The sequence below is a fragment of the Seriola aureovittata genome, chromosome 18 (genome assembly GCF_021018895.1).
Source record: "Seriola aureovittata isolate HTS-2021-v1 ecotype China chromosome 18, ASM2101889v1, whole genome shotgun sequence".
In the NCBI taxonomy this organism is placed as follows: Eukaryota; Metazoa; Chordata; class Actinopteri; order Carangiformes; family Carangidae; genus Seriola; species Seriola aureovittata.
The window spans coordinates 14,676,844-14,695,155 of NC_079381.1; the positions used below are offsets into that span (position 1 = coordinate 14,676,844).

Genomic DNA, 18,312 nt, shown 5'->3' on the forward strand with positions numbered 1-18,312 from the left:
TAATGGTCAAATTGCAGGCTGCTTCCATTTCAAGAAGGATGCTTTAAGCTCTAATTGCAAATATGTAAATTGACTGACATCCAGGCAATCAAGTTTATCTGATGAAACAGCACTTGCTTTTAGGCTGTTTAGTCACATGCATTCTTCACAGGGTTTGTACATTTCTTACTCATTGTAGTGAGTCATCATTGCTACTCATGATACCAGCACACTACCACAGACAGACAGCAGTCACACAACTTGAAACAAGAGCAACATGAGAATGAATGTAAATCCATTACATGTGGGGGTCATTATAAAAAAAAGCAGCAGCTAACTTCAGATGTATGAAATGTGAAAATGCAACCCTTTCCCTGGTTGTTAGATTGGCATGCTGTTGCACCAACTGTGTTCATGAATACGCTTGACAGACAGCCAATCAGCTTCGGCACAGTGGGCAAAAGCCGTGACGACAACATGACCCGATGTGTGCAAATCAGCGGTGGCCAGCGTGCCGGTGGAAACCAATCAGCGCGTTCCAACGAGCACCTGCTCAGCCAATCGCGGGGCTCCACGACGGGGAAGAAGTGACGGCTTATATATGGAGAGAGGACCGTTCATTCAACATCATTTCACAGAGGCCAGAAAACAGAATATACGAAAAGGAGAGATAAACTTCGCAACGATAGAGTACCCACTGAGGCAACGTCTAGGCCGATAATTCATTGACAGTACAGAGCTTAAGGTATGTATAAACATTGTTTTGAATATGATAACGCAGCAACGTAATAGTTTATATCTTCTGCAACGCTGAACTTCATTTTAAGACAGTTTCATAACGATGAAGGCAGATAAGCTAACGTTTGAAGATATTGTAGTAATTTGTATTCAAGTTTTCAATAGCTTTTCAAAATTAACTGGGCGCTTAATGTGACTACAATATACAATGTAAAAAGCGCATACTTTTAATTGTTAGTGTTTTCCCTCGCATGTCTGCTAGACACGCTAATGTGGTTAGCCAGCTACCGGCGGATGGAGAAAAAAAAATCTGGTCAATGGTATTAACAATCGAAAGAGGCAGTGGTGCTCCACCCAGTTTACCCATATTCTTCCAACGCTTATACATTTGACATTTTCCGGAGATGTAGCGGCAAAGGCCACGTTTCCCGTCCATCATAGATCTGAAGCTCAGTAAAAGACACCAAGCATTACCACGTCATGAAGGCAAGGCCACGTTTTTTACACTATACTTCTCCGCAGATTTCTTTGTAGATCCGAGCACAAAAAAGCAAAGATGAAGCTGTTGTGGGTTGTAATGCTGGTGGCCGGCACTGTATTTGCCGATGACGACGACAAGAAGGAGAATGTGGGAACTGTGGTTGGAATCGACCTGGGGACCACCTACTCATGGTAAGAAAAGTGATTTTCTTTTGATTTGCTGTAAAAATCTATGTAATGATGCAACTTTTAAATCAAATGCCAATCAAAAATCATAAATCTCTAAAATGTTTTCTTTCAGTGTTGGAGTGTTCAAGAATGGCCGTGTGGAGATCATTGCCAATGACCAGGGTAACCGCATCACCCCATCATACGTGGCCTTCACCAGTGAGGGTGAGCGTCTGATTGGTGATGCTGCTAAGAACCAGCTGACCTCTAACCCTGAGAACACAGTCTTTGATGCCAAGAGATTGATTGGCCGCACTTGGGGTGACTCCTCTGTGCAGCAGGACATCAGGTACCTGCCATTCAAGGTCAGTTTCCTACTCTATGGTTTGACTTTGTAAAAGTTGTGGTTGTAAGGTCTTTGGGTAATGGTTGAGTGGTCATACTTGGAATATTAATGCTGATGGATGTTCCTCTTTAGGTTACTGAGAAGAAGAGCAAGCCCCATATCCAGGTTGACATTGGTGGTGGCCAGATGAAGACATTTGCTCCTGAGGAGATCTCTGCCATGGTGCTGACTAAGATGAAGGAGACTGCTGAGGCTTACCTGGGCAAGAAGGTACAACAAAATGCTAAAGACTATATACCAAATAATATCCCAGTCCTAAATTAACTGTGTATAATTAACTCTAATTTTATTTTTTTTTCCTCAGGTCACACATGCTGTGGTCACTGTCCCTGCCTACTTCAACGATGCCCAGCGCCAGGCCACTAAGGATGCTGGTACCATCGCTGGTCTGAATGTTATGAGAATTATCAATGAGCCGTAAGTGTCCACTGAAAATAATTTACTAATCTATTGTCCTTCTGAAATTGTGAAAATATCTCCCTCCCTTCCCCTATAATAATAGACAACCATAACTGTATCTTTTAGAACTGCTGCTGCCATTGCTTATGGCCTGGACAAGAGGGATGGAGAGAAAAACATTCTTGTGTTCGATCTGGGTGGTGGCACCTTCGATGTCTCCCTCCTGACCATAGACAATGGTGTGTTTGAAGTGGTGGCCACCAACGGAGACACTCACCTGGGAGGTGAAGACTTTGACCAGCGCGTCATGGAGCACTTCATCAAGCTGTACAAGAAGAAGACTGGCAAAGATGTGCGCAAAGACAACCGTGCTGTGCAGAAACTGCGTCGTGAGGTTGAGAAGGCAAAGAGGGCACTGTCTGCCCAGCACCAGTCCCGTATTGAGATTGAGTCCTTCTTTGAGGGAGAAGACTTCTCTGAGACCCTGACCCGTGCCAAGTTTGAGGAGCTGAACATGGTAAGTTATTCAGATGAGTTATGCAAAAGCAATGACTATAGCACAAACGAAACAAGTTTTTATAGACCCTATTTTTGACAAGCTTATTAAACATGTCTTTTACCCTTTCAGGACCTGTTCCGTTCCACCATGAAGCCTGTACAGAAGGTGCTTGAAGATGCTGACCTGAAGAAGTCTGACATTGACGAGATTGTCCTGGTTGGAGGCTCCACCCGTATCCCCAAAATCCAGCAGCTGGTGAAGGAGTTCTTCAATGGCAAAGAGCCCTCTAGGGGCATCAACCCTGATGAGGCTGTGGCATATGGAGCTGCTGTGCAGGCTGGAGTGCTCTCTGGAGAGGAGGATACTGGTAAGTCATCATCCTCATATACTAGTAACTGCTCCACTGATCCAGGCTTTCATTTTTTTTTTTTAAATCCTGTTTACTAATGTGTTCTTCTCTTAAAGGGGATGTGGTTCTTCTGGACGTGTGCCCCCTTACTCTTGGTATTGAGACCGTTGGAGGAGTAATGACCAAACTGATCCCCAGGAACACTGTGGTGCCCACCAAGAAATCCCAGATCTTTTCTACAGCCTCTGATAACCAGCCCACTGTCACCATTAAGGTCTATGAAGGTAAGAATATTACATTTTAGTGTAAACTTGCCAAACATGATATAAAAAAAATCTAATGGCACACATTATCATTTGCATATACAACAGAAATTAAATGTAGCACAAACTTAATTATTGATTCTCTCTTCAGGTGAGCGTCCTCTGACAAAAGACAACCATCTGCTGGGCACCTTCGACCTGACTGGCATCCCTCCTGCCCCTCGTGGTGTACCACAGATTGAAGTCACCTTTGAGATTGATGTCAACGGTATTCTGCGTGTCACTGCTGAGGACAAGGGCACAGGCAACAAAAACAAGATCACAATCACAAACGACCAGAACCGCCTGACACCTGAGGATATTGAGCGCATGGTGAATGACGCTGAGCGCTTTGCTGATGAGGACAAGAAGCTGAAAGAGAGGATCGACGCCCGTAATGAGTTGGAAAGCTATGCCTACTCTCTGAAGAACCAGATCGGCGACAAGGAGAAGCTTGGTGGCAAGCTGTCAGATGACGATAAGGAAACCATTGAGAAGGCAGTTGAGGAGAAGATTGAGTGGATGGAGTCACACCAAGATGCTGAGCTGGAAGACTTCCAGGCCAAAAAGAAGGAGCTGGAGGAGATTGTTCAACCCATTATCAGCAAGCTTTATGGTAGTGCGGGCGGACCCCCACCTGAGGGCGCTGACAGTGAGCAAGATGAGAAGGATGAGTTGTAGGCAGGTTTGAAGTCAACTCTTCTGTCACCCCTTGCCTCTCTGGTAGTGGCATCTAGATGTACATATTGGACTGATGGGACTCAAATAGTGAGAGGAATGGTTGGGAAGGGGTGGCGATAACAAGCAAACATACTGAATCTTCAGAAAGACTATAAAATACGTTTCAGTGTGTGAGAGGTGTTCTCTTCGCTGGAAGGCGGAGATATTCGTCAGCCCAGTATGAGGCTTGCTGCTGCTGTTCTCAGGCAGTTCCAATGGGGCTCTGTAGTGGGGAGGGGCTTAGTGGGGTGGGTGGGTGGGTGGGTGAGTTTTTGTGGGGCCATTGAGTAAGTGTCTGTGGGATCAAGGGCTCATTATGTTCACAGGCAAAGCTAAAAGTTATTTATTGAATCTGGTCATCGTACTTCTGGAAAGACATTGAAATAAATGTTTGATATAAAATGATACTTCATTGTCTCTTGTTGCTTTCATTTACAATTTTAGGGTACTACATTTGGCATAGACCACCAAATGTTCCTAATCACTGAATACTGTGTCCACTTGAAGGTATTCACCACTGGCTCAAATTCAAATTTGAGGCCTTTTTTTACCACTCAGATTTATGCTTCAGGACTCTCTAGTATTTGCTTAACAAAGTTCATTTCAGTGTTCAAAAAATAAATTGACTTCACAATTTTTGGGTTTCAGATTAAAAAGACAAACTACATAGTACTGGACAAACATTTATTACAACTTCAGTAAATTAATATTACAACACCAAGGCACATCATGTCACCACAGTCACAATACAATCATTATGTATGACACCATGGGTGTCCATCCCTCCAAATACAAAGGCCAGATGTATTGTCTCTGATCCCGCTGGGCTGTCTGCTTGCCCCTCATCTCCGTTTCGCTTATCACACACCTTCCATGGCAATAAACACATGGAGTGGTCTAGGCGGTTCGGTGGCATATCTCCTTCAAATTTCATTAGGACCCATCTACCTTTGTCTGCAAACGGAGAGTATAACATGAAAATATGCACAAAAATTTAACTTGGTTTTTTGTTAAGAACCAAACTGCTTAATATAAATAAATATATATATATATATATATATATAACATTAACAGTTATTAATGTATCACATAATTAAGCAAATCAATATTCAGTCCCATAGGTTAAAGGCAGTATACCAGTGTTGAATTTGTACATGGAGTTGCTAGCTCCATCTGCAGTCATCCCTCCAAAGATGTAAATGTTCTTGCCCAGCACCACAACTGAGTGGGCTGCTACTCCTGGTGGGATGTCTCCTTTGGCCCGCACTGTCTCCCACTTCATGGTCCCTTTAAATAGTGGACACAGTCTTATTTTTTCCAGATATACAATTTTTGAAGCATCCAAGTAAGAGTTGAAATAAATGCAAGGCAGTTGGGAAACTGAAATCTTCTGACAATGATTCAAAAAGGCTTACCTGTGTCAAGACAGTACATGTCACTGTGGAATTTGTCTCTAGCCATGCCTCCATGAATGTAGATCTTTGAACCCACTGCTACAATAATGTGGCCGTGTCTGGCTGGTGGGCATCTGCCTTGTGTTTCTGGTTGGGACCAGGTGGAAGACACTGGAACACAGTTACATTATGTGAGCAAGATGAGAATTAAGATGCATTATTTGTCTTGTCCATATCTTAATTAAAAAAAGATGAGAAAAACTACTTCATACCAAATTATTTTGATGCGTATTTTGGCCCAAACACAAAATGCTTAGTTTGACATCAAAAATACTTTTGATTTTTTTTCAAATATAATCACAATTACAGACTGCATGATTAACATGTGTCTTAACAGGTGCCAAAATAATTGAAAACCCCTGTGGAGGTGTAACCATGTGTATGGGAGCTACAATAGTATTAAACATCTGAGGATTTGTGTTGTTTAACATCTATCTTCTTCAGTATTCATGCATCTATAAAAGATGCACATTAAGCTCTATCATACAATCTCCTAAAAATCACAAATGGTTAACAGCTATTAAATCTAACACACCACGGTAATAAAGACTAGTTTGTATTTCCAGGCTAATTCATTTAAGAAGTAATTTTACTTTAAGAGAATACTAAGCAGAGGGACAAAATGTCTGCACATTGGTGCAACGTGAAGTGTGAAATGTTTTGACTGTTGTGAAAGTGAAATCAAAGCTAATTCCACCTCTTACAGCAATGCTTGTTACAATCATGTTAGGCAACTGGTTAATTCAACACAAACCTGCATCAAAGACATGAAGTTTTTGGTCTGACACAGGTTCAGCTCCTGCTTCACCACCAAAAAAGACATACAATCTGTCCCCAAGGCAGGCTGAGTTGGTGTGGTACGTCCTGGGACAGGGGGGTTTCCCTTTTACCGATACATCTTTCCAGTGAGACCCACTGTCTGGACAAATATACAAATGACACCAGTATACAAATGGCTTGTTCTCTATCTACAAAAAGCAATGGTCACATGTTGTACAATCAACCTGATGCTCAGAGCACAGCAACATTGAACAGACTGTCCATGCAAATCTGAGACTAACAATCATGTAATACGGTCAGAGGGTGAAGTCACCTCCAATTAATAAAGTCTTGTTTATTTGTGAACTCACCCGCACACTCTCTAACTAAACCCATATTGCTAGGTGAAATAAGTTTAGATTTACCTTTAAGCTGTATATTCTGGATACAACTGCGATTGCCATTCTGCTGTGCCCCCCCAAACACCCACAGGCTCTGTGGGCAGCTCTCTGGCACAAAGCTGCAGTGTTCATAACGTGCCTCCAAACCCTCCCAGTCTGGAATGTCCCATTCATGGTTATCTGGTGAAGTCAGAAACAACACAATTATAAAGTAACTGGTCCTGATGTCATCAATATAATTAACAAACTCAGCACCTAAACATTATAAATGGACCTTTTTTCCCTACACATACAGTAAATTGCACATTTGTCAGTGGTGATTATTATTTTATGGCAAATAGATTAAACAACTAACCTAGCCTAGGTCAAATTTGTTGTTAGTTTTACTTGTTATGTTTGAACAAGTCTTTATACAGCTGATGGTATCAACAAAAGCCAAAACATGGGTGCTTTATAACACAGTTATGCAGATGTCATATCCCAAAACAGATTCTTTGCTCATAGTTTTTTTTTTTTTTACCTAGATTTATGATCTGGGAATGTGAGAAACTGCCACTGGGGTTGGCTCCCCCAACAATAAGGATTCTTCCTTTTCCTCCTTCTCCACATGGAGTAAATGTGCAGGTGTGACCCACACTAACACCTGGAGCACTTCCTCTGGGTATCAAGGAATACCTGGTGAAAACAACAAAGTATTAGCAAAAGAAAGGCAAAATCTTACTTTTTTTCAACATCACAAGTACCACGATTAATCTTAATTCACTTACCATAGTCTTTCTTTGGGTTTATCTAGTGGGTCAAGTACTGGGAGAATCTCCATAGCTGTCAAAGATATTTGAATGAATCTGGTGTTACTGTTATTCCGTACTTCTACGGTCAATGATCAATCCATTACATTTTCAGTGGCGATTGGCTGGGAAAACAAATAGCTGTTACACTACAAACCTTCGTCACAATGATTAGTTTTACTTATGATCGTAAAGGACTCTTTAAGAAAATGGTATCCACAGAAGTCCTCACGTGAAATGTAGCTACAGCCGAGGCAACCCGGAGAGTTAGCTATTTTTATAGTTCTTCTTGAGAACCCCTTTACCCTCAGTGAAGGCTGCCTTTTAAGTCGTAATTCTTTTTTGTGAAAGACGGGTTAGTATAGCGACAATACCAGAATTGGGAACACACTGAGCGCCATCAAGCTGCTACTTGCTAACTGATTTGAGCATGTGAAGAGCTTCCTCCCCACTAACCCCTTTTTCCGGGTGGAAAGAGGAGAGACTAATCCATGGCATTCAACTGAAGTTCGATATTTTCTGGCACCACGACTGCCAATTTCTATTGTCCATTCAATGGCAGTGGTTGTACGCAAAATAAAAGTGTAAAGTTATCTAAAATACTCAACTCCCAGCCATAGCACAACTCTACGTTGACAACATTACGCAATTTGTTACGTTGGCAACGTCGGTTGACACACGTTCCAAACGTAGTTGCCATGTTGACCAACGCGCATGCGCATTTCGCTTTTCGCTTCCCTCCCACCCATGTTGCGGCTAGCTGCTGCAAAGGTTAATATGAACTTGTCACAATGTAGGAAAAGAGATCTCTTCCAAACAGTGTCTTCAGTTCGCGTTTGGCCTAAAAACTTCTGTCTTCCACTTCACATAAAAAGGTAGGGTCTGGTTGACAGCAGCACCACACTTTTTTTTTGCATTGTTAACTTGAGTTACACAGCTAGCTAATTAGTTCAAAAAGTCATAGTTCAAAAAGCCCAGCAAGACATTTGAAAAGCACATAAAGCTGTTTGGAAGATGCTTTCCAGTTCAGCCAAACAACGATGGTAGCAAAAGATTACATATCTCCATCGATAAAAGTTGTTATTTTACATCCCAAAAACAGAAAAGTGAAGAAAAGTAAACGTGGAGGCCTACCAAACTAATTAAGTCTGTGTTTCAAAAGTATCAGCTGATAAAAACATATATTTATTGTGCAGCAGACAATATTTTTCATGTCCAAAGGGACAATATCCATTATGAGAAACAATTTGACAATTTGTAAGTTGCAGACTGATTTCCCTGCTCCCCATGCGCCCGAGTCTCCACATTAACAGTAAAAAGATACAATGCTGTAAGAAGTTGGCTATAATGTTTATTCAGAGAGTGGAAGAGTAGTGAAACAGTATTGAAAATGAAGCACCTAAGCCCAAATCAACTTTTTATGCACATTTACAAACCATTAGACAGGACTGCAGCTGATTTGCAATAGGGGTGAGGAGTAGGTGGAGTTGTGACATCTTGTGGTTATGTGTAGATGTGGCAGGATCTGTAAAGTGCCTTTAATGCCATAATAAGAAAATTGAGATACATTTTAGTAGTTTTATACTACTTTTGAAATAGAAAATACAATAATACAATACAATAAATGTATTAGAAATTAGTTTGCATGTGCATCGCCACATCTGAAATAAGTACATGCATGCATTTTCAATTGCATTTGTAACCTGCAGTAAATGTCAAATGTTTTTTCTTGATAAGTGGGACTTGCGTTGGGAAGTATGTTTATTCATTTGCATTGCATTTCGTTCACAATTCACTGTCACTTGCATTTCATAGTATGGCCAGTAGGCTGTGCCATTGTACTTTTTATTTAAAACATCAAATTACAGTGTGTCCTAAATGTTTCCTGGCTTGTCTGGGAATCTTTTTTATAACATAAATACAAAAGATATTCTTTAAAAACAAAACAACAACAATGTATTTCATTTGCCTTCACTGAGGTTTATTTGAATTACTGCTAAATAGAAATAAAAAAGTAATGGGGTGTCAGGAATGAAGAGATACAGTGACTTTGATGGTGATGCCCAGAATCAGATAAACTCAGAGGAACATGGAATAATAAAGATATAATCTGAAACAGGAATGTACATTAACAAAGTCGCATATGAATGTAAATGCAAAGTGTCACAGTCAGCAGTGTTGCAGATACAGTAGGAGCTGAGTGAACAAATTCTGCATCAGTTAAGTCCTCTTTAGATACTGCCTTACCTCCTAACGGCAAAGAGGAGCAGTAAACTGTAGGCGGAAAATTGGTTGCAAATCTTATTTTATAGAATTTGAGAAAGCACAAACAACCTCCATTTTATGAGGGGTCTATGAAATCTTAAAATGCAAAGTAATTTGGGATTATAGCCGTCAAATTAATGTAATGCAGTACAAATTCAGTATTTCCCCTCTGAAATGTAGTGTAGCAGAAGTACAATTTAGCAGAAAACGGAAATAATCAAGTAAAGTACCTCAAAATAGACTCAAGTACAGTAAATGAGTAAGACTTCAATCTCACTCCTAAAGCATAGTGTCTTATACTACTACGCTGAATAGTTGGTAGCTCATATTGGCACTTCAAAAGAAAAAACAAGAACACTGGGAATACAACAAGCCATAAACCTAAAAGAAAACAGAGGCTTTGTCCTATAGACCTTTGCAGGTTTACAGCATCACTGTGGACCTGTCTGCAGGCTTGACCTCTTCAAGAACTTCACAGCATCAATATGTCACCTTGAAATGGATAACAGATTCATGGGGTTGCTTTGATGAAGCAACTGCACATTCAAGACCATGTGTAAGACAGGAACAAGGCCACAACTCAAAGAAATGTTGGTGTCAAAAAACAGGTGTTCTTCGTTAATGAGCAGTATCGCCTCATTGGTGCCAGTCGAGATGGACTTGTAGACTGAGGTGTTAGGAAGTGGGCTGGAGAGTAAGCAAACCTTCAACATGTGGCTCAGGAGGTACAGCGGGTCGTCCACTAATTAGAAGGTCAGTGGTTTGATCCCTGGCTCCTCCAGGCCCCATATCGAAGTGTCCTTGGGTAAAATACTGAACCCCCCCATTGCCCCTGATGGCTGTTACATCAGTGTATGAGTGTGATGCATGAATGTGTGAGTGAATTGGTGAATGTGGCAAGTATTGTAAAGCGCTTCGAGTGGTCAGTAAGACTAGAAAAATGCGATATAAGTGCAAGTCCATTTACCATTTACCAGAAACATAGCACTATAACTCACAGTAGCATAAGATAATGTGAAGGAAGACTGTAGTACCAGCCTAAGATAAAAAAAAACAGCCTACTCTGCTATAACTATAACTACTATTACTACTACTACTGCTGTACAGACTGTGTTAACCTCCTTTTTAACATCACATGAATATATGAATTCAAAAATAAGAAGTCATTATTGCCTTATGTAAACTGGGTAGGGCTGCAACTAATGATTATTTAAATTATTGACAATTTTTTTGATTTCATTATTTAGCCTATATAATGTCAGAAAATAGTGAAAAACGCCCGCCACGTAGGAGCCCAAGGTGATGTCCTCAAAATGCTTGTTTTTACCGACAAGTCCAAAACTTGTTACTCGATGTATGTCTCATAGACTTATACAATGTGTCACTCACTTTATTGATTCAGCATCCATGCTCTCCAGTCTGTTCCCACCAGGTGCTTCGCTGTCACCTATGGTAATCTGGAGATCTCTCCACACAGGCCTCTCTCTTCTCTTTCCACAATGATGGAATTCACCCCCAGCCAAAACTGCACAGTCATCCCCAATCTTCCAGCGCAAATTGAAAATTCATCTGTTCTTCTCTGTTCCGCTCCCTCCTACATATCTTCTCCATCTTAATTAAGTCTCCTTCGCCTCCACTTTTTCCTTCCAGTTACACTTGACATTTCACCTTCCTCACACGACTCTGCTTTGCACTAACTGTATGTCCATACCTTGCAATTCATATCATGCTTGAACCTATTAGGGAAATAGCAATATTTTTTTATATCTGTCTTCAGTGGTTTTGACCACAGCTTTTGTTGCTTGTGATATTGATCATTCAGTGGCTAATACATTCTACTACTGCTATTCTCGTCATGCATCACTTTATATTAGAGATGTTTGAACAATATCAGAGTATAGTATATAAAATATGTAACGCTGCAGCGATTAGTTGATTTATAGATTAGTAGATTGGAGGAAAATGAATCGGCTATTTTGATGATTGATGAATCGGTCAGGTCATTTTTCAAGCAGAGATGCCAAATATTTGATGGTCCCAGGTTCCCAAAAGTGAGACTTGGAACTTTCTTGCATTATAATTGAATATTTTTGGATTTGGACCATAGCTCCAAAAGGCATTTGTTGAGGTCACTTTGGGCTTTAGGAAATTGTGATGGAAGTTTTTCAGCTTCTGGATTACTTTATATCAAACATTTGTTATCATGACAAGTAGTAATAGGATATGTCAAAAATATAACTAGTACAACTAGGTGCACTCAATTAACAACTCAAAAATTCATATTAAGGAGAAATGTATATTGCAATGTATTGCAAGGTGCATGGCTTAGCAGCAGGAGATGTAGAATTTGTACACGAAAAATGGGTGAAATGATAAAAACAGAATCCAACATATAATTAGAGGATATATGAATCTATCCAATATTTATGCATATTTAAAATGTTTGAAATGGCCTAAAAAGTATTTGTATTTTAGTGTCTCCGTGTGGGAGACTGCCATATGGAAGCCCTGTTCTGACCATGCCATACAACTTAAGCATTATCTGCCCGGTTTCCCCTTCAGGGAAGCAGAGTATGAGTTTCAGAGAATTCCTTTGTTTTCTCTTTGCTGTAACTGATAAGGACCAAATAAATCAGGGGCTTTTTGTGGCGACAGAATGAGAGGAAAAAGGAACATGATTATGACTTTTCAAAATCCTGAGGAAGGGACGAGAGGCAGGAGAAAGAGATAATTGGAGATGTATTTTTTGTCAGCCCAAAATAGTTTCATGCTATTGTGGGCATGCTGCTTGTACAATACTTGCTGATTTGAATTTGGACACTGTGTGTGGTAGGTGGAAAGCAATTCAGCTACAAGCTTTTTTCATCTCCCTTAAATAAAGCTTGATTTGGGTGCCTTCTTGGTGGGTGGGCAGCTTGGTAATCAGGATTAAAATGGAAAGTTCATCTCTGGGTTACTGGTACACTGCCACTGGGCAAGATGTCAAAACAATGTGCCGTAGCGATCGCTGTTGTGTCACATTTCACCCGGAGGTGTGTTAAGTCATGCTGTAAAGTAATCTGGATTATTGCCACACAACCACAACACTGGCTTAGTTCTGTCAATTCTACACTAATGATTTAATCTGGGTATTAAAAACATGTTTTTTTGTCTTTTTATCATTGTTGTTTAAGTGGCTGTAGATTGCTTTTGTTTCTGTTATTTGTTCCTTGTTGACTTAAATTAATATGGATGATCTTTGAGACATGGTATATGTTATTTAATAAAAAAATATGACCATTAAAATAAATGGGAAAAGACTTAAATTTGCCTCTGGGAACCAGATCAATCCTTGGAAAGTGAGCGGCCATTGTTAAGGTAACCATGGTCCCTCGCATATTATTAATATTCTTGTCTGTTTGTATTTGTCAAATGACTACAAATCCATCTGACAGATGCCAAGTGCAGTTGTAAACAAATACACTGAATGTAGCCCATATTGTCTTTTCTCGCCACCAATTGATGCTAAACCAACCAGCCCATAGAAAAACAGGAAACTGCTGTAATATAATAGAGAGAAGCCTTTTTTTTTTTGGTAACAATATATTTCTTTTTTACCTCAAATGCAAAGTCATTTGTTACCAGTTCATGAACAACAGGAAGAGATTAAACAGGATTAATCAAAATATTCAGATGAATCCTGTGAAATAGGCTTTTGTACGTATGCGGTTCTCTTGGATTTTTTCTTGTCTTTCTTGGATAAATGATTTAAAGACCATAACTAAGCTTAGTAATTTTGCCGTTGCTGCATGTCCGACTCCTTTACAAGCCACATTTGGCCCACATTTAGGGCAGATAATTATAAAATCCTGGCCAGAGGCTACACCACTTGTATAGATTAGAGAGCTGTGGTGTGAGAATGTCAGTAGTACAGACTATAGGAACAAGTGTTTGAACAATTTTTGTGCATATTGTGCATATTTTTGAGCATATTCTGCACATGCACATTTCATATAACTATACAAGATGTATTTGTTAGTCTATTATACAGATTGAAATGTATGTTGTATACAGATAAAAGTGGTGAATTCCAACAGTCATTGTGGTCTAGCCCTGACCGCTAAAGCTGACAGCATACTTGCAAAACAAAACAATTGTGCCCTGTAATTGCCAGCTGTGAAAACAGGTCACATGCTACTACTGTTTGAAGCATGAGGTCAAACTGAAAAAAACATGTATACATTTCTGAGAGTTTTTTCTGTTTAGTTTTTACTGCCTATCATTGTCTTCAAATTAATCCAAACAAATGCATACACACACACACACACACACACACACACACACACACACACACACACACACACACACACACACACACACACACACACACAGAAAAACAGGCATCAAGTTTCGCTTCTTCTCTTCTTTGTAGCTGCTGAGACCATCTGACCTGCAGCGGCAGCAGCCAGCTTGCTCCCTCCAAGATGACCTGTCTCAGAGTTTACCTGCGGAAGCCCCCTGCCAGCTCCCCTCACACATCATCCTTCCTCCTCAGCACCCATGGTGAGTTAAATTCCGTTTTTTGTCCAGGAAAATAGACTGTAGTTTTAGACTGTAGTATGTGATAGTTTGTTAAAAAAAAGTTTTTGACATGCCTCCACAATAGCCTCAACCAAAAGACTGCAAAGGATTGTCTGTCTGTATCTGTGTTTATCTGTCTTATTTATTTATCATGCTGACAATACAGGAATGTGTTATATAAAGGATTGTTTCATTTAGGTCAGACAGCATAGAGACTGGATCCTGCAGTGTGTCTAAAATGAGAAGGATGTTACTTGCAGCAACAAGTGGGCTCAGATGTTGTAACAAGTCTTTTGGTCTGGTAATGAGGCTGCTCCTCCTTATCTGGTGACACACTGAATCATTTATGGAGGGTATTAGCCACACTGGAGGAGTGTGCACCTGCACTGTTTACTGTAACACTAAAGCCTCATCCATTATCCAGTACTTACCTTTCCACACAAATGAATATGGATAAGGTATTACAGGGGTGTGGTTGCATTTGTTGGGCTGCCTTTAGTAGTTTGTGCCTTTCGATACATTTGTGGGGGTCTAAGGAGGTGGTCTGGGGGTGGGTGGGGGTGCGGGGTTTGTTTTGGCTGTGGCTGACATTAAAGGCCTATTTGGAGGATTCATTTCCACACATAGCAAAATATCAGAGAAATGTATATTCTTATTGCTGGGCTTGCCTTTTTAAAGCACTGGACCTGAGAGGAACCACTGTATCAGTCAAGCACTGTTCTTCAACTTTTGTTTTCTCTTTCCCCTCCACAGGAGTCTTTATCTGGTGCCCCATCTTGTTGTATCTGTAGATACGTGTCATACTTACATCATACATACTGTACGTCCCACAACTTTGTGGAAATAGAACTCAGGGGTTTATGAAGGTACCCAGAGTGGCCCAAGAAGTCTTGAGAGCTTTCTGCTGCATTTGCTAAATTCAGATCTGACCCATATATCACAAATAAGCCTCTTGGGTACAACTCCAAAATTTGCTTGGACACCCTTCTTTCCCTCTCATATTGGTACCACAGTCACATGTCTGACCTCTGCTGTCCTTAAACATGATATTTAGTTCTTGGAGCCTAGTCAAAATGAGAGATCACAGGGTTTCCTCTGTGGACCATTCTGAATGATTTCTGGTGTCTCTGTGTTATCCATTTTAACGTGTCGCAATCGGTTATTCTGACATCAGGCATTCCAGCTAAAACTATAAAGTTAATAGTTAGATGATTGGATTTCAGATAATATGTGGTATTATTGTGCATGATCCTTCCACTTGAGCACTCGATGAGTTTATTCTGACAGTGTGCCCTTTCAGAACTGGGTCAAACTTTGCCATTGGCTTGACTTCTTCCAGAAAGCTTCCGTTGTTTGGTAGAGTGTGTCTGTGGTCACCCTGAGGGGAAGATTTTTCACTGCCAAAGAATGAGTTACAGCAGCCAACCTGGTCAGGACCTAATGCTTTCACTTCCCAGGCTTTTGTATCTTGTCTAAAGTATAGTTTTCCTTGCTACAAACTGAACCTCCAGTTCTTTCCAAGATATGATATGTGTTAAGTAATGAATTTGACTGCAGCACAATACTTTGGTGGTTTACTCTAAATGTTCAGGTAGTAGCAACTTCTGCCACCTTTTCCACCTATTAATCTTTTCTTTGTAAGACAAACAAAAAATAAACAAAAAAGACTTCCAAAAAACTTTACAGATACACATGTGAGGCTGATGCTAGCAACAACTAGGGTACAAAATTATTTTTTGCTTTCTAATAGTAACAGTAAATGGCCCAGTTTGCTGCTAGGAAATTTAAAGTGACTTGACAAGTTTAGATGTGTAACTACTCACTGTAGTGGTTTGAGCTAAGTTTTCTCTTTGTTCAGCTTTTGTGTCTTTTGCTTCCTTGTGTTTGACAGTCACACTCGCTGTGTAGAGTTAATTACTGCACCACTGACTGGGATTTCGGGCAATGGCTGAGTCAGACAGACAGAAAGGAAGAGGCAGAGAAAAGTTATGGATGAAGGTTGGACAGGGAGAGAAGAAAGGAACAAGGGAAATGACTCTAATATTGAAAGAATAAAGAGTAAATAAAAGTTAAATAAGAAAGAAAGAAAGTAAATTGTTCTTTCAAAGGGATATTAATCAGATGAAATATTTTGCTTCTTTCTAGTCAGTATGAGGAATAATAATGCCACCTACCCAAAAAACAGAGAACAAGGACTCAAATTTGCAATAAGGATGAGAGATGCACCTATAGATCCATTTAACAGCTCATAGAGCTATTAAATAAGTCATAATAATGTCTCTTGCCACTTTGTTTTTCTACAATTCCAAATTATTTTGCTTGTTGAGTTAGCCAAAAATAAACATCATTATCCCAAGAAATTACACCGAGTCAGGGTTTAGTGTCTTTTGTGCCCCATTATTTGTATTTTCATGACATTTAACTCTCTTCCCCTCCTACACCGAGCAATGATGTGTGTGATTGATGGAAGTTTCTTGTCATCATGATGAAAGTGCACGGAGCATTTCAGGTTCTTAAATATTAAACACAGGCCAAGGCCTTTTAGAAATATGAAATGTGCACTCTTCCAGTTACTGAATTCCCCTATACCTTACTCTTCAAAGCCATTAAATAATACTCAGTCAGGGCATATTGGCATCTGACGCGTAGGTGTCTCCTTCTATGGATTAGATGCACACAATGAATTTGATCTACTCCCCTGATTAGATAATTCAGCAAGAGCTCCATCAAACTGCTTTTGGCAGCTAACACAGAAGAAGATGAGCTTTGGGAAGTTACATAACAAGCCCGTTAAAAGAAATTCAGCATGAAACAGGAGGACACCTTGTGTGTCTTTCATCAAATCTGCTCTTTGTTCCCCCTTTGGATCAAATAGGATGAATTGGCGCCCTACCCAGATGAAAACTTTAAATCCTATGCACAGCAGTTTCCCAACTTCTCAAAATGGCCCCCGTTCTTACAGAAAATGTTACAGAACATGGATTAACTCTGCTCTCTTTTCTTGCTCCTTTCTGCTGATAATGGCTACTTTAGCTGTCACATAAAGACCAACAGTGTACTCTGGCCTGGCCTTATTGGAGGCTGGTGGGGCAGAGGTTTTCACATGTAAATTTGACAAATAAGCAGCCAAGCCTATTTAAGCAGAGAGGGAGGTAGAGGATAATGAAGAGACACACACAGATGCAATACATAGGCCTTTTCTTCGTTTGTTACTAATTTGATTGAAGATGTGTTCTGGGGTTAAATTCTGTAGTATTGAGAAATTATTAAAGACTGTTCATTCCGTTCCTGAACTGATTGTATCTTTGTGTCTTCAGTGGTTGTTATGGCCTTGGGTTGTTATCAGCATTGACTCATGAGTAAAGCCTCAGAGGTACATGGCAGCATAGCATCATCTTGAGTGACAGCACCAATGACAGACCCGCTGTTGCAATGACAAAGTAGGGCAACATTTCAAACGCTTGCTTGTCTGACAAAATGTGGCAAAATGGATGTTGCAGTTTTGTATGTGTCGACATGGAGAACCAATAACAGATGTTCAAGCTCGTACTTGATATTTGAGACATGGCTGGATATATGTACAGTATGCATGTTGTTTTTTGTTTTGATCTGTATGGTTTGATGTGTGTAAAGTTTGTAGTAGTATGTACCTTGGTCACAGGATGTTATATGAACCTATCCAAAATTCATGGTAGATTAGTGCTGACTTGGCTGTATTCATGCCCTGTTACTGGACAGGCAACAGCACTTTGTGGCCTAATTGAGCTGGCACATGAACAAGGACAGGCTCAGCAGTAGAGATGTCAGACAGAGAGTAACCTACTGTCAATATCGGCTCTGGCTCTGAGCTTTCTGTCCATCTCTGTCTCCTTCCTTAAATATCTTTTTCTATATCTTACTAGTTGAATATGGCTTACAGTATTTTGCTAGCCTTGCATAGTCTTTTTTTCACACAAATTCTTCACAATTTATCAGGTTAAGTTGGAGGTATGTTAGGCAAGGATTTAATGGCAGTTGATTTCAGTGTCAGTGAAATTAAGTCTGA

General features: G+C 40.2%; 3 protein-coding genes across 6 annotated transcripts in view; 2 read left to right on the forward strand and 1 right to left on the reverse strand.

Moving 5' to 3' along the window:
* Positions 1 to 569: 569 nt before the first annotated feature.
* hspa5 (heat shock protein 5) lies at positions 570 to 4,447 on the forward strand. The gene is made up of 9 exons (XM_056403412.1): positions 570 to 724; positions 1,240 to 1,389; positions 1,499 to 1,730; positions 1,844 to 1,981; positions 2,076 to 2,188; positions 2,297 to 2,687; positions 2,799 to 3,036; positions 3,135 to 3,302; positions 3,433 to 4,447. The coding sequence occupies exons 2-9, from the start codon at positions 1,274 to 1,276 to the stop codon at positions 3,999 to 4,001; spliced, it is 1,965 nt and encodes a 654-aa protein (XP_056259387.1). The 5' UTR covers positions 570 to 724; positions 1,240 to 1,273; the 3' UTR covers positions 4,002 to 4,447.
* Positions 4,448 to 4,710: 263 nt separating this feature from the next.
* On the reverse strand, positions 4,711 to 8,089 carry rabepk (Rab9 effector protein with kelch motifs). Of its 3 annotated transcripts, none has more exons than XM_056403415.1 (8): positions 7,899 to 8,089; positions 7,422 to 7,476; positions 7,175 to 7,329; positions 6,679 to 6,834; positions 6,249 to 6,413; positions 5,456 to 5,605; positions 5,178 to 5,327; positions 4,711 to 4,994 (listed from the first exon to the last, which is right to left on the reverse strand). In XM_056403415.1, the coding sequence occupies exons 2-8, from the start codon at positions 7,472 to 7,474 to the stop codon at positions 4,768 to 4,770; spliced, it is 1,056 nt and encodes a 351-aa protein (XP_056259390.1). In that variant the 5' UTR covers positions 7,475 to 7,476; positions 7,899 to 8,089; the 3' UTR covers positions 4,711 to 4,767. The 3 variants fall into 3 exon arrangements, with proteins under 3 accessions (XP_056259390.1, XP_056259389.1, XP_056259388.1); XM_056403414.1 differs by having other exon boundaries at positions 7,675 to 8,089; XM_056403413.1 differs by having other exon boundaries at positions 7,600 to 8,089.
* A 91-nt stretch (positions 8,090 to 8,180) lies between these two features.
* The window catches only part of rgs3a (regulator of G protein signaling 3a), a 144,611-nt gene continuing 134,479 nt past the window's right edge, over positions 8,181 to 18,312 (forward strand). For both annotated transcript variants that reach the window (XM_056403040.1, XM_056403041.1), the window contains exons 1-2: positions 8,181 to 8,317; positions 14,119 to 14,249. In XM_056403040.1, coding sequence (XP_056259015.1) covers positions 14,171 to 14,249 — 79 coding nt within the window. In that variant the 5' untranslated portion in view covers positions 8,181 to 8,317; positions 14,119 to 14,170. The remainder of the gene's footprint in view (positions 8,318 to 14,118; positions 14,250 to 18,312) is intronic.

What these genes read in the sequence shown, in the direction of transcription:
- rabepk (XM_056403415.1), bottom strand. Translation starts at nt 7,474, where the DNA reads ATGGAGATTCTCCCAGTACTTGACCCACTAGATAAACCCAAAGAAAGA. An exon ending in TTCCCAGATCATAAATCTAG is followed by an intron (nt 6,835 to 7,174) that starts GTAAAAAAAAAA and finishes TGACTTCACCAG; the next exon opens with ATAACCATGAATGGGACATT. An exon ending in ACTTCATGTCTTTGATGCAG is followed by an intron (nt 5,606 to 6,248) that starts GTTTGTGTTGAA and finishes ACTGTGTTCCAG; the next exon opens with TGTCTTCCACCTGGTCCCAA.
- hspa5 (XM_056403412.1), top strand. Translation starts at nt 1,274, where the DNA reads ATGAAGCTGTTGTGGGTTGTAATGCTGGTGGCCGGCACTGTATTTGCC. An exon ending in ATGAGAATTATCAATGAGCC is followed by an intron (nt 2,189 to 2,296) that starts GTAAGTGTCCAC and finishes TGTATCTTTTAG; the next exon opens with AACTGCTGCTGCCATTGCTT. An exon ending in CTCTGGAGAGGAGGATACTG is followed by an intron (nt 3,037 to 3,134) that starts GTAAGTCATCAT and finishes CTTCTCTTAAAG; the next exon opens with GGGATGTGGTTCTTCTGGAC.